Here is a 14585-nt window from a genome sequence, read left to right as displayed (position 1 = left end):
GAACAGTGTTTCCTGTCACCTTTTCTTTGTAACTACAAGAAAAGCACTACCAAATTTCCTCTCTAATATGAAAACGTCTTTAACAAAAATAATACTATTTTCTGATTAACCAAACTTTCATTCACTCTCACCACAGTCAATTTACCTGGGTTTCCTTTCCCTTCTTGAAGCCAAAATTCAGCTTCAGACTAGGGAAGCACCTTTGAGTGCCGTGACTGACAGCATGCAGGGCAATCGCCTTCTGCAAGGAGTCACCAGTGTGTAACTCCCTGCCAGGCCAGCAGCAGAGAGATGGGGATGTGGCGATGGGAATGCGCTCAGTAAGTTTTTGAAAACACCTGTTGAACTGCCTGCACATCTTCAAGTAGAAAAGGCAAACTCCAGTGTGGGAAGGTCTGCTCTTCCTGGCTTCCTCTGGCCTGGTCAGTGTTGGACATGAGATTCCAATCTGCAGCAGTTTGCAGCTGGTGTTTTACAATGCACTGAAGTGGGGGCACAATTTCACTCCTCATCCTGGGCACTGGGAGATGCTACTGCTGCTATGGGTTTATCTGTTTCAGTTTTATCTGTTGCCCCATAAGGTTGCTGAAATGTCATTTGGAGTCCTTGTCTTTCAGCAACAGATCTTGACCAATGATGCCTTCAGCTTATTTCCATGCTGAATTTTAGGGTTTTTTTAGTGTGAATTTGATTTTGAAGTAGCTGCTTTTAATAGAAACAAGCCTATGAACTAAAGTAAAGGTTTTGCTTAAAATTAAGTATTGCATTTTTTTTCCAGTTCACAGTGGTGTCTGAAAAAATTGCATTGATTTATCCTATTAAGTACATGTGCAAAATTGCTGAAGTTCCTTTTGTATAATTTTGCTTACAGGAAGTTCCTTACCACAGTTAATAAAAGTTTGCTTAAATTACATTTACCATAGCTCGTGAAAACCTTATCAGAAGCACAGTTCTTATCTCTTGTGGAGTGAAAGCTGTTTTGGGGAGTGGGTGTAAAACCTCCCCAGTGTGTGGATGGAGAACACATTGCACTGTCTGTACATAACTCTTTTCTGTCATGTGATGCCTTGAGATGCCACCTAAAAACAGAGACTAGACAAGAATAAGGGAGTAAAGGTAGGTATTTATTTGAAAGGCCTTCAAAGGTACACCCTGGGGAGCCAGAGGCTACTCTCAAAATGGACCCAAGATGAACAACAGGTCACGAGTTCTTCACACTTTTATAAGTTTGGTTCATTTGCATATCAGGGTTAATTCTCCAATTAAAGCTTCAGTTAATGATGTCGTTTCCCCAAGCTTGCCCCCACTTTAGAGGCTTTTGGTTTATACTTTTGGGCCTAGGACGGTCTGAGTGTCCCTGGAGAGCAGGCCTGGAGAGGCTTTGCTATGTCTACCTAGCACGAGAGAGCAGGAGTTAACAGGCTACAGGAAACTTCAGAGTTAGAGTACAGGATTTTAAAAATATGAAAGTTAAAACCTAAGACATCACAGAGAAGTCCCTTAAAAAAAGAAGATACTTTGATAGTGCTTTTACATTTTTAATATTTCATAAAATCTTAATCAGTGGAATTTTTGGAGAGGTTTTGTTTTCAAACACCTATTCTACCTTTTTGCCTGTAACAATGAAAGCCATAACAGTGTTATGGAATATCACAAAAAAAATATTTTGTGCCCCATCATGGGAGTGGGGAAAGATTTTGAGGAAAAACCTGAAATTGCCAAGGTGGATTGGTGCTCCAGCTGTGTTTTTTGAGGGGTGTGTGTAGTTGTCATATTCCCATTATGTCAACATACCATCCATTTTTCTCCTCAGAACACCATCCGGTGCTGCAGCCAAATGGCTCAAGCAATTTTCCTGTTGTACCTTGAGGCAGTTGGTTCCCCTGCCACCTGAACCGGGATAGGGAAAGACACGATCCGTTTGCAGTCACAGGCAGAGGCATTACAGCAAAACCTTTTTATCTTTTCCAGTGTTGCAGATCCAATTGCAGACGCTTGGTGGAGCAGGATATTTACAAGTTGCTTGTCACTACACACTGTTGGCTCTGCCCGTCCGTAAGGAACGCCTGGTGGAAAAGCGTTATTTTTCGCTTGTTTTTCTGCTTGCCCTCTGCATAAAAGATTGTAGGAGGGCAACGAATCGGGCAATTCATGCAGCCTTCAGTTCCCTCCTCGCCCAGGGCCACAGAAAGGAAAGCTGCACATGCAGCAGTAGTGCCTTAAAGAACAGCTGCTGGATTGTAAGCCCATCCTGGGGACCTGTGTGAATTGTGAATGGAGATGACTTGCAATTGAAAATGGGGAATTTTGAGGCAGTAATATTTACCCTGTAAAATACTTCTTGTGTGGAAGACACAGTGTGGAGAAAATGTCACTCCGCACAACAGCTGTACCAAATGTCTTTGCAGATGTTCAGAAGAAATACTTAACATTAACATTAAATATTTAATACTGATCCAAAGGGTGAGAAACATGGCTGATCATATGTTAACCAGTGGGAACATGGTCCAACATATAAACAGGGACAGATACATACAGCATCTTGTTCCCTCTACATAATCAGATGTTCACATGCCCCGTGTGTCTGGAGATCCCTGAGGCTTGAACTGTGCACACATGAGCTTTTCTGCTCTTCCTAGGACAACATTCTCCGAAGTCTTCCTTATAGTGCTTGCATTCCCTGTGGGAGTTGTGTATTGCTAGATTTAGTCAGCCTGACTAAGGATCTTCTTTCTCCTGTATTTCAAAAGAATTTCTGTATTTCTCCTGTATTTCAAAGGAATTAATGTATTTCTGTATCACAGAAAGAGAACTACCTAAACCTTAGAATCAAATGAAGTAAATTCCTGTCAGAAGTACTCTAGTACATGGCAGATACTTAGGAATATAGGTAGAAATTAATGAGCAGAGAATGAGAAAAAAGTTGGAACACAAAGTGACATAAAATTTCAAACCATTTGCTTTTGGCAACGCTGCTTTAAAAAAAAAAAACGAAACACTAAACCATGCTGTAACTATAATAGAAAAGCCTTTCTACTGGCAAGAGAGATTATGCTCCTGCAAAGTTCTTCAAATACAATGATGATGCAAAGACCCAAAGCAGAACTATTTCATGCTCTTTCTAACTTCTGATTTTATAATCTTATCAAAACTGTGAAAGCAAACTGATACTGTAGACAGAAGATGGACATTAGAGTCATACAGCAATTTTTTGCACGTGTTTATATCTGCTTAACATGGCCTTCAGGGAATGGAACTTTGCCGGGCCAGAAATTCCAAATTCCCACAAAAATAAATGGGAATTGCAAGTCTTAGCAGCAAATAAGACTGAATCTGTGGAAATGCAAATCTGAAAACGATCGAGAAGGACATTACACCTTCAGCAGTCCTTGTCTGTACATCTGTATGGTTAGTCTAAAACTCTGATGTGGAAGAGCATGAAAATCTACAGCTGAATGAAAAGATGGTTTCAAAGGAACGTTTGATCCTTCTTGGCCCAATTACGGGAATACAAATAAGAAACGATTCTGTGGAAATCAATGTGGCTGTAGCAATGCAATCTCAGTAAAGTCACAAAAATATATCAGCCCACGGGATACAAGACTGTTGTAAAAAAATATTGTCTATTTCACCTGTTTCAACGTTCCCTAAAAAACACTGGAATTTTGAGATTAACTTTGTGTGTTCTCACCTTGCATTGTAAATAAGGCCTCCCTGGGGGAACAGGATGCTCTGCTGTCACAGGCACGTGTCTGAGAGTCTGCTGGGGGCTGGGGCACAAAACTGCAAAAAGATTTCCCAGGAGATGTCTGATATTTGTGAACCATATTCTGGGCTGCCTCAGAACCAGCATGGCCAGAAGGTGGAGGACAGGGATTCTGCCCCTCCACTCTGGTGACACTCCACCTGCAGCGCTGCATCCAGCTCTGCTCGGTTCCCCAGCACAGATGGCAGGGACATGGGTGGAGCAGGTGTGGTGGAGGGACAACCAGATGATCCAAGGGCTGGAACACCTCTCCTGCAAGGGAAGGCTGAGACAGCTGAGCTTGTTCAGCCTGGAAAAGAGACTTAGGCTTGAGCAAACTGCGGCCTTCCAGTACCTGACGGCAACCTACAAAAAAGCTGAGAGGGACTTTGTACAAGTCCCTCTTGGGGGACTTTGTACAAGGCAGGCAGGGACAGGACAAGGGAGAATGGCTCCAAACGGAAAGAGAGTCGGTTTAGATGAGGTATTCAGAAAAAAGACTCTCCTGGAACAGGTTCCCAGAGAAGGTGTGGATGCCCCATCCCTGCCAGTGTTCAAGGGCAGGCTGAATGGAGCTCTAGGCAAGCCGATCTAGTGGAAGGGGTCCCAAGCCACAGCAGGGGGGTTGAAACGACGTGATCTTTCAGGTCCCGTCCAAGCCAAACCGTGCCATGACTCCGTGATTCTGGGATACTTCCGCTCCTCATCCTCTGGCAGAAAAAGAAACCTGACCAAGTTCCACATTGCAGACTGTCTTTTTGCAAGCTGCAGCTGTCTAAACAGGGGATGAAAAGAGATGACTACTGACACGACTTGCCTTTTCTACTTGAAAACTAAACGCTGCACTCCTGTCCCCTCTCGCACAACTATCAGGACGGGGAACTCTTCCTAGTGAAATGCTTCAGAAAGGTAGAAAGAAGCAGAAAGCTATAAGTCAACACTTCTATTTATTTATGTACTGATTTATATGGTTATTTCTTTCATAGGCATTTATTTGTTTGCTTGTTTGCTTCTTCCCTTCCGCGGGGCGCGCTCCGGCTCCTCCGTTGGGCTCGCGGAGGGAACGGACGAATGGAGTCGCTCCGGCGGCGCCACCTCTCTCGATTTTCGCTCGCCCTCCGTCCCCTTCTCCCTCTCACACTCCCTCCACTCCACTCCCGCCCCGCCCCGTCCCTGTCTCCGCCTCTCCCGGCCCGGCTCAGGCCGCGTCCCTCAGGCCGTCCCTCGGCGGTGCCGCCTCCGCCGGGCTCTCTCCGTACTGGCAGCGGCGCCGCTGGAAGTGCCGCTCGCTCTGGTACCGGCGGAACAGCACCGTCTTTTGGCTCCGCCTGGCGCTGGCTCCGGCCCCGAACGAGGCCCCTCCGGCAGCTCCGCCCGGAGCCGCCTCGCTGCCGCCCGGCTCCTGCCCTGTCCCCGGCAGCTTCCCCGGTCCGAGCTCGGCCGCTCGTCAGCTCGGCCGCCGGCCCCGAGCCGCCGGAGCCCGGGGCGGCTCGGGAAGCAGCAGCGCCCGGGGGCCCCGGGCAGAATGCCAAGAGCGCGGTGCCGCCCGCACGGGCGGAGAAGCCTCCCCTGGAGCAGCTCTACCGGCAGGGCCCGCTGCTGGGGAGCGGCGGCTGCGGCAGCGTTTACTCCGGGACCCGGCTCGCCGACGGCGCCCCGGTAAGAGGTGGGGCCGGGTCGGAGGGGGGCGGCGGGAGGCGAGCTCAGCCCGCCGCTCGCCTTGACTTGCAGGTGGCCATCAAGCGAGTGTCCCGCGATCGCATCCCGGAGTGGGCGCGGCTGGTGAGTGAAAGCCGGCGGGGCGTGGCGGGCGGGGCTAGGGCGAGGCCCGGGAGGGAGGGAGCCGGGACGCTGCGAGGGGAGCGAGCGTGGAGTGAGCGGGGGCCGCGGAGCGTCCCGGGCCGGGCAATGGCGAGCGGCGGTGGGGCCGGGCCGGGGTGCCGAAGGCTCGGCGCAGCATCGGCCCCGCTGAGGGCATCGCGGTCCCCCCCGCAGCACAGCGGCGCCCTTGTGCCCCTGGAGCTGGCGCTGCTCTGGATGGTGTCGCGCCCTGGCTTCCGCGGCGTGGTGCGGCTCCTGGACTGGTTCGAGCTGCCCGACGGCTTCGCGCTGGTCATGGAGCGTCCGGAGCGCTGTCAGGACCTCTGGTACTTCCTGGAGGAGCGGGCGTTCCTGACGGAGCCCGTGGCGCGGGGGCTGTTCCGCCAGGTGCTGGAGGCCGTGCGGCACTGCACCAGCCGCGGCGTCCTGCACCGCCACATCAAGGCCGAGAACGTCCTCGTCGACCTGGCCACCGGCGAGACAAAGCTCATCGACTTCGTGTGCGGCACGGTCCTCCAGGACACCTTCTACACCCGAATGTCAGGTGAGCCCAAAGGCGGGGCCCAGCCGGGCAGCAGAGATTCCCCCCTTTGCTGGCAGAGGGGGAAGAGAGAGGGAGGAGGAATCTTTCTTCAACTGGCTGCAGCCAAGTTGCTTTCTGGCGGGGCAGGGGCTGCCTGTTGTGGAACAGGAGCTGGCTGGGAGGGAGCAGCACGGGCCTGATGACCTGTGCTCGTGTTCCATGGGCATGTCAGAGTACAGCCCGCTGGAGTGGATCCTCTTTGGCTGCTACCATGGCCAGCCAGCCACCATCTGGTCCCTGGGCATCCTGCTCTATGAGCTGGTCTGTGGGCACCTTCCTTTCCACACCAATGAGGACATCATCCGGGGCCAGCTCTTTTTCCCGCCCTGGGTGTCTCAAGGTGGGGATACACCTTCATACAAACAGTGGCCCTTTTCCATGGGAAACAATATGCAGTCCCCCAGTGTCTCGAGGTTAGGTCAGGGGTGGTGTCTGGGGCTCCAAGGGCACCCAGAGTCCTAGCTGCTGGCAGCTTTGGTCTGGGAGAAATCCTGTGATGTTTGCAATTTTTCAAGGCTGCACTTCCTATGTGCACTTACCCACTAAAGCCTTGCCTCCCATCTGGAGGAGCTCTCCTTCCTCCAAGCCCCGTGTGCAACAGAGAGCAGGAGAATGGGAAAAATGGCACAGGCTGTGACAATAGTGATGCAAAGAACCAGGAACTGATGTCAGAAGGAAAAGGGTGTAAGGTAAGGAGACCAAGTTAAGTTCTGTGTGGTAGATTTTCAGTTTATGTGCTGTAGGCACAGCTCTGAGACCTTTTCCTGTGGTATGAGCCCAGGGAAGCAGCTGAGCCAAGGAAGAGCTCAGCTGGACACTGTGCTTCAGGCTGTTTTTGCAATGGGTGTGTAGTGCTGACTTCATGTCCTCAGCGTGTATCAATAGCAGGGGAGGTCCCTGAATGGTTTCTGGGCTCTGTTGTGGCTCCTCCTCTGTCTTATGGCTGAGAAAACACCAACAAGCAGTCAGAGCAGTTAAAGTTGGCCAGTCTGGGCAAGCAATCCTTTAGCATTTCGTAAATTACAGGTATCTGTGAACCATCTCTGTGTCTTGGTGGTGTTTTCTGTCAGCTGTGTCCGGTTTGGACGGAGAAAGGTGTTTGCTGGAACAGGCAGTCCTGCAAAGTCAGTTCCAGGTTGTGTCAGCTTTTGAGTGGTACAGCCATGCCCTTGTGCCCAGTTGTCTCTGATGCTATTTCTAGACTTCATCAGCTTCTGGGCAGCTTTGTGCATTCTGGCATGGCTTTGTCCAGAGGGAAGGGATGGCAGGTGGCCATGGGGAGAGCAGCCCAGAGCCCACCCCCACGATTGCCTTTGCAGCAGGGCCAGGACCTGCAGTTGTTTTGGGTTTGCCGTGGGGTGCAGGAGGAGGCAGATGAACAACAGCTTTGGTAAACAGAATGTCCAACCCAAGGCTTGTGTACTTGATTCCAGCCTTGCTGAGAAAGGGCCCAGCGTATCCCTGACAGGAACTGATCCTTCCACTGAAGTTTGAACAGGACCTGATTTGGCTCTTCAGCTGTGCCAGAAATGATGGGATACTAAGGAAGGGTGTGCATCTGCCCCCACTGCCTCCACCCCCCTTGCTAGACATGGCATGGGGGCCCTGGAGCAACTTGGGCAGGCAGAGGCCTTCCAGAGAGCAGCAGGGCAGGGAGCTCTGCAGAACTTCCTAAATGCCAGTGAGCCTGAGATGATGGATGTGTGGGAGCTGGAGAGCACCGAGCATGCCCAGAGCTCAGCAGCATCGGGGCTCAAAGGCTGCTGGGGAACTGTACAAGGGAAGGGAAGCAGCAGCAGAAATGTGGGGCTTGAGAAAAGTAGGTTTGGACATCCTGCAGGATGGCTTTGTGGGGACTTGGCTGGAGATCAGCACTGGCTGTTAGGTGCTTTAGGGACAGGGGGAGAATAGAGATCTAAACCTATTCCCATACCATCCAAAAGGCCAGTAGAGGCAGTGGCATCCCAGAATATCTTGATGCCAGACATGTGGATGCCAGAAGAGAATGTCCATACTTCCAGAGAAGAGGCAAGAGAAGTGAGCACAGGGAGAGAGCTGGCAAATGTGGGACATGGTCTCTCCCTCATCACTTCCCGTTCCATTCCCCGTCCTAGGCCAAGCTTCTCCATCAGTTTGACTTTTCCAAACAAGTTCCAGCTAAGAGCATGGCTAAACTTCTTAAGGCATCAAAGGGGGAGGGCTGGATGTTTAAGCTGAGTACTATTATAATAATATATAATAACATTAATATATTATACATAAAGTGAAATTATTGTATTAATTTATGTAGGAATGTATATTAATAATGTTCTACTCTTTCCAGGCTTCCTTGCTGTATTCCAGTGGTGGGGATATGAAGAAGGGTTCCTTGGGACAGCCTTTGATTCCCCCTATACACAAGGCAATGAGTCCCCCTGTTGGCAGTGCTGCAGTGTCTATCTCAAGCTCTCTGCAGCTGGATTTCCAAGAGTCCCAGGAGATGAGGTAAGCCAAGGTGTCTGCTGCTGCAGTGTATTCTGATCCTTGACTGTCAACTTCTGCAGGCATGAGAATATGTTAGGGCAAACATTCGCTATTGAAGTCTGCAATTGTGTCTGCAAATTCAGGTGCTGCTTCTGTAAACATCAGGCATAACTCCTCTGTGCCTGGGCCTCCACTGTGAAATGAGATCCCAGATAAAATTTGGGGTATAGATGTATAATCCAAGAGATGTTTAATATTTAGATCTGGGGCTTAAGATCAAAGAGGGCAAGGTGCTAGAGAAGAGTTATAGGACCGTACTTGATGGAAAGATATTGGCTTGGATATGTGTAAGAAAATGTAGCTGTCAAGCTTATCCTAGTGACAAGGATAAAGAAGGAGTCCCAGAAGTATCACTCCAATTGAAAAGCGTCCGTAGGGCTTTTAAAGTGCAATCGGAATATCCTTACCTAGCAGATGAATTTGAAAAAGCCTTTTCTTCTTGAAAGAGCAAGGAGGTGTACTGTCATTCTCAGGAGAGAGCAGTGCTATGACCCCATGTAGCCCGAGACTGTCACCAGTGTAAGGCATGAGCAGGCAAAGTCAAGCTTGGGCAGGAGAACAAAAGTAGCTGCCCTCCATACAGACTTGTGTCTCAGCTCAGCAGCTCTTGCTGCTTCACAGAGGCTGTAGGAGCCACTTGGCTCCAAAAGGAGAGAACTGGGCAGGTCTGATGCAAGTTGAAGAATGACTGCTGTGTTTCAGCCGGAGCTTGGCAAGCTCTGTGGGACTCCAGCACCTGAAAGCTTAAGGACAATTCCTCAGCTTTGCATCGTGTTGGGTTTATGTGTTGCATTTCCTCCTTCATCAGGGGAACCATGCTAAGAAGGTTTGCCTCCTTTGATGCTACACACATTCCATGCCCTTCTCTTTCTACCTCATATGTTCTTTTGTCCTCCCTTTTCTCAAGGCCAAGATCCAGCAGCAGAAGCAAAGAGAAGAACTCTGAACATGCAGGTAGGTACAGGGCATGTCTGTCCTAAACTGACCATTGGAATGCTGACCCAGGGGTGGCATTGTGGCAGTTTGGTTGAAAACCATCCTGGTTTAAATGTCTTCAAATTCCTTTCAATTCCTTGATGGGCTCAGTGCACTCTCCCAGAGCCTGGTCACTGGGAGTGTGCTCCGGTGGTGCAGTGAAAATTACTCCAGGAGCTGCACTGGTACCTTGGGGCTCGGGAAATGCGCCACAGGAAAAGAAAAAATTCCTCTCCATTCTGCACATGCCTTTCATCTCCCTGCACCCTTTCTAAGGTCATAATTAGTAGAGAAAAGAAGACATTTAGCATGAAAGGAGAAATGTTCCCACTCCTTCCTCCTGCCTTTGAAGGAGGACACCTTCCCTTGGGACAGTTTCTGTGCTGAACCCTTTGAGATCTGAAGGAGATTCATGGACATTGCCTGGTTTTGCACGGGGAGAAATAGGGAAACCTCCTTAGACAGAAAGGCCTTGTGAATGTTCCAGTTAAGGGGAAGGAGACTTCCAAATGGATGCAGCCTATGCAGGATCAGAGTTTGTCATCCTCTGACAGCACAAGCCTAAAGCCACCTATGGCAGGTTCAAGATGTCAAATCTCTTCCCCGACTCTCTCTGCCCGTGTCAGTATTGCAGGCTGAGGCTGGGGGAGGAGATGCCTTCTGCCTTGTCCCCCCTCCCTGCCTTGCCTGATCCCTGACAAGAAGAGTTGTGCCAGGCCAAATGAGGTGTCTGGTGCATGTGTGTCAGTCCCTGCTTTCAAGTTCAAAGCCTCAATGCCAGTGTTGTTGTTCCTTTGCCATCTCTGGGCATGGAATGATAGGAGAGATGAGATTTGAAGAAACAATTTTGCTGATGCAGAAAAAGGGATCATACCCACTGGTCCCTTGCCTCAGGGTTAGTTCTGCCAAATCCTGGGCAAGGCCCCTTTGGAATGATTCCTTAATTGCTGATATGCAGCTGGAATGCTGAATGCAGCTGGGGAGAAGAATTGCTCAGTAAGTAAGGTGACATTTTTGCTGGATTAATTCTGGACTAGAAATGAGCTATCTCATTAAACCTTACCTGTCTCTATTATTGACTTGACTTCTACAGGAAAAAAAAAACAGATTTAAGTAAAGGTCGTCTTTTTTTACTGCTTGGCTGCCACATGATTTTATCATCTGTGAAGTCATGTAAAGAATGATTAGTTCTCTGAGTTCTAACAGCTCTGTTGGAGAGTATTTCAGAATGATCTGCCCTGTGCCATTTCCATTAAGGAAATTTTGAATTGTCAGGAATTGCCAAGATCAGAAATGTTTTGAGGCAGGTCATGTTTATGTTGGGTTTGGGTGTTTCTGCAGGAACGAATGCAGGAAGTAACCCCCTGTAACAATGAAGTAGAGTAAAAGTGGAACTTTTGGATGACCAATTTGTTTCCTGCAAATACAGGCTCTCTGAATACTGGGGACATGGGGAATGCAAAGCTTTTACTTCTAACACATGGTGCCATTGTTTGTGTCCCAGCATTTCCTTTTTGTGAAAAGAAGGAAAATATTAACAACCAACAAAACTCAATCCAGAAATGAGTGGGAGTTACAGAAATAAAGGCCTTGAAAAGTAGCTTTTGAGAACAGTTACTTCCTAGGTGTAATTGTCAAATTCTAGAGACCATTGCGGCTTGCCAAATGTTTGGAAGGGAAAAGATCCTATAGTAGTGGATGGGCAACAAGCAACATATAAGCAAAGTAGTGGAACCTCTCTCTCCTGGCTTGCTAGCTCCATACTGTTCAGAGGAATTACAGTGATGCTAGTTTCATGAAAAATAAAAAACAAAGCAGTCTTCGTAATAATTCAAAAACCTCTTCAATGCCTCACCCTTCAGATAGGTTGAGTGTAAAGGTGGGAGTTCAATTAACTCACTTCTTCCCTTGTACCTGATCTACAGCTTCTTCTGTAGACAAAACCTCAAGGAAGAAGTGGATGGAGACCATGCCTAAGGAGGGCCCTGTGCGGCCTCCCCACCCTGGTGCCCTCCCGCCCCTGGCTGGCTGCAAGGATGCTGTGCAGACCCCCAGGCTTGGCAGTGCAGGTCTCCGCTCGCAGCCTGCTCAGGGGGCCTTGGCCCAGGAGCCCCGGCAGGGGCAGCCGAGCAGCGCTGCCCCCGGGGTCACTGCCAGGGAGCACAAGGTGAAGGCTGAGCATGGCTCAGCCGCACAAAGAGGTAAGGCGGGAGCTGGGCCGCTCTCTGGCGGGAGGAAGGCTCTTGTGCCAGCCTAGAGAGCCTGGGCACATTGCCAGGGAACAGTTCTGCCCTGCATGTGCCCCCTGCAATCAGCTGTGCTGCTCCCAGTGCCCCGTGGAGCTGTAGGGCTGCTCAGCTGTGGGGCCGGGAGAGGAGCAGGAGGGTGCGTGTGCAGCTGAGCCATTCCTGGAAAGCACAGGCCTCTGGGCTCCCTGCTGTCCCAGGGCAGCCCAGAGGCCAGGCTGTTCCTGTGCTGGCTCTGTGCAAGTGGGTCAGGGTGTCTCCCTGGCCTGCCTCAAGTGGCTGCTGGCAGGAGCATGTTTCCCTGGACAGCTCTTTGGAAGTTTCCAGGAAACCTCTCCAATGAAATATGTAGTTTCAGATGCTTTAGGTTTGCACTGTGGTCTCTGTTGTATTTTGTGTCTCCACTTTGCATGCCTGGCTGGCTACACTCTTGCCAAGAAGTTTTCCCTGGTATCTCCCTCCATGCTCCTTCTCTCAAAGCCCTTGCCTCCTGTCTAGAAGAGCTCTTTCCTTGAGCTCAGAGAGAAGGTGCTGTTTGTCCAAAGAGTGTTTGAAGAACAGGACTTATGCTTTAGGCTTTATAGTTATGCATGTACATATGTTCTGATATTTAGATGTATTTTTAAATAAATATGTTTTGATTGTATCTTTTAAATTTTGATGATACATTTTTAATTGTATATATTTTATTTTGATGATATGTTTTTTTAATTTTAAATAAAATAAATTTAAATAAATCAAGCAGAGAATGCGAGACCAGGACGTGCTATCCTAGAGGAGATGTGGTGAGGTTATGGGAGTGCAGCCCACTGAACATGCCAGTGTCTCACCATATCCCTTCCCCACAGGGCCTCTCCTCTTCCTCTTTTGCTGTGTTTTCTTCATGTCATTTGTGCTGCTGCTTGTTATTTGGCATTACAAAGGGGCCACCTATTGACATGTTTGGGGGGCAATGGACCCAAAAGATCCTGTGTAGTCTAAAGTTTTCTGCCTAGATGTATTCTGTGCTCAAAAAAGGCCTGAGCAAAGCAACAAAGAGAATGTGCCCAAATCCCAAAGCTTTGCTCCTTTGCAATGTCAGACAGATCTGGCTCAGAGGTGTCTTCAATCACAATTCCATAGGTAAGAAGAGGACGTGTATTTCACTGGGAAAAGAGGCACTGCTTTGGAAAAGGCATCTGTATGTATATTTACCCAGGACAGCAGTCCAACGGCGTTGTTTGCAACTTGTTTGCAGAAGGATGAGCGGACTGTGAGGCCAGTAACAAGTGACAAGGGTTCCTCAAATCTATTTATACTCCAGCCTGGGTGCCACTCAGCTCACGGGTATGGGATCATTTGGTACCATGGACCAGTGCTTGCCAGCATATTGAATTCCTGCCTAGCTGGAACAAGCAGTTATGGGTTCAGCTTGAGCTCTTGGTTGACTGCATGATCACTGACAATGCTGCCTTTCCAGAAATGATTTTACATTTTCTTTTCATAGTCATATGAAGCTTTTGAACTTCACATTTCAATTTTCTCTGCCTTAGGGAAAAACACTTCTGAGCCCAGTGCAAACTGTAACCTTGTGACAGCAAAGTCCTCGTGGTTGCCAGGTTCTGATGAAAATCCATCATTCATAAGAATGCTACCACCACCCTGACTAACAGAGTGTCAGGTTGTATCCTGACTCTGTCAGTGTTCTTGTACTATTGCATTATTTTAATTTTCCTATTAAATTATAATTCTGACTTGCGATCTCCCACTGGTTTGTTTTCAAACTAGTACAGTGGAAAATAGACAGTTAATGCCTATAATGTAGAGCCTTCCAGGAGGCTGCTCTGCAGAAGCTCTGATGAGCCAGTGTCCCTTCATGCCAACAGTAAAGCTATTCATTTGGGAAGTTGAATGGAGCCCGAGCAAACTCCAAAAATCCCTTTATCTCTGAATTCTAGCAAAGCTGTAGTCCAGCACTTCCTCTTCAGCGCCTTCTCTGTCAAAGCAGACAAGCAGCACAGAGCCAAGGGCTCCTGGGACTTTTGGGAAATGCTGATGTACATTCAAGCCTGTTGGGGGACTGGTGCATAAGGACTGCACCTGCACAGCTTCTGGTGGATGTCAGCTGGAGGTTTCCAGAGACAACAACAGCTGTCAAGGCACTCAGCGTTCTCTTGACTCGCAGAGGCAGAGACACAGTTGAGGAGAGTCCATGCCAGGGCTCAGCCTTTCCTAAATGAGCCATGGATTCTTCCAGCGCTTTCACAGCTGTGGCATAAACCCCGGGGTCCTTTGAGTTTAGGTTGTTTGTTATTCCTTCAACCAAACAGATGATCACTGGGTTTAAGGCATCTTTCAGGATGCCTAGGATTTCAGCCAGCATGTCCAGCACCTTCTGCTTCAGTTTTTTATGTGTATCACCAATTCTCAGGACAAAATAATCAAAAATCTGTGAAGAGAACAAACAACATGAAAGCTGGATTAAAATGTCCTTGTTTGAGGAAGGGATGTAGAAATGAGCACTCAGCAATGTAAAAGATGAAGGTGATCCTTCCTGTCAGGTCAGCACTTGCTTGCACAATTTCCCTGTTTTCCTGTGGGCCACTCACTGGAATGGTTGCGCGACCTCATGCTGGTTTAAAGATTTTCATATATTTTTAAGAGGCTTGGGTGGGGACAGAATAATTCCTATGGTGTTTCTCTCCACATGTAA

The 14585-nt window shown here is 48.8% G+C and overlaps 2 protein-coding genes across 7 annotated transcripts in view; one reads left to right on the top strand and one right to left on the bottom strand.

Moving 5' to 3' along the window:
* Window positions 1–4755: 4755 nt before the first annotated feature.
* The window catches only part of LOC116441325 (serine/threonine-protein kinase pim-2-like), a 24180-nt gene continuing 14350 nt past the window's right edge, over window positions 4756–14585 (top strand). Inside the window, exons 1-6 of one of the 6 annotated variants that reach the window (XM_032103078.1) lie at window positions 4758–5404; window positions 5477–5527; window positions 5741–6110; window positions 6717–6838; window positions 8473–8633; window positions 11573–13599. In XM_032103078.1, the coding sequence (XP_031958969.1) occupies window positions 4817–5404; window positions 5477–5527; window positions 5741–6110; window positions 6717–6838; window positions 8473–8633; window positions 11573–11624 (1344 nt within the window). In that variant the 5' untranslated portion in view covers window positions 4758–4816 and the 3' untranslated portion in view covers window positions 11625–13599. Of the gene's footprint in view, window positions 5528–5740; window positions 6111–6664; window positions 6839–8472; window positions 8634–11572; window positions 13600–14585 lie in introns of those variants that run through there. The other 5 variants (XM_032103075.1, XR_004239030.1, XM_032103076.1 and 2 more) reach the window with 5 other exon arrangements.
* LOC116441326 (TOG array regulator of axonemal microtubules protein 2-like) overlaps window positions 13602–14585 on the bottom strand; it is a 9796-nt gene continuing 8812 nt past the window's right edge. The window contains exon 5 of the mRNA XM_032103080.1: window positions 13602–14321. Within this exon, the coding sequence (XP_031958971.1) occupies window positions 13872–14321 (450 nt within the window). The 3' untranslated portion in view covers window positions 13602–13871. The remainder of the gene's footprint in view (window positions 14322–14585) is intronic.

The sequence above is a fragment of the Corvus moneduloides genome, chromosome 3, assembly GCF_009650955.1.
Source record: "Corvus moneduloides isolate bCorMon1 chromosome 3, bCorMon1.pri, whole genome shotgun sequence".
NCBI lineage: Eukaryota > Metazoa > Chordata > Aves > Passeriformes > Corvidae > Corvus > Corvus moneduloides.
This window is presented reverse-complemented; position numbering and strand designations above follow the sequence as displayed.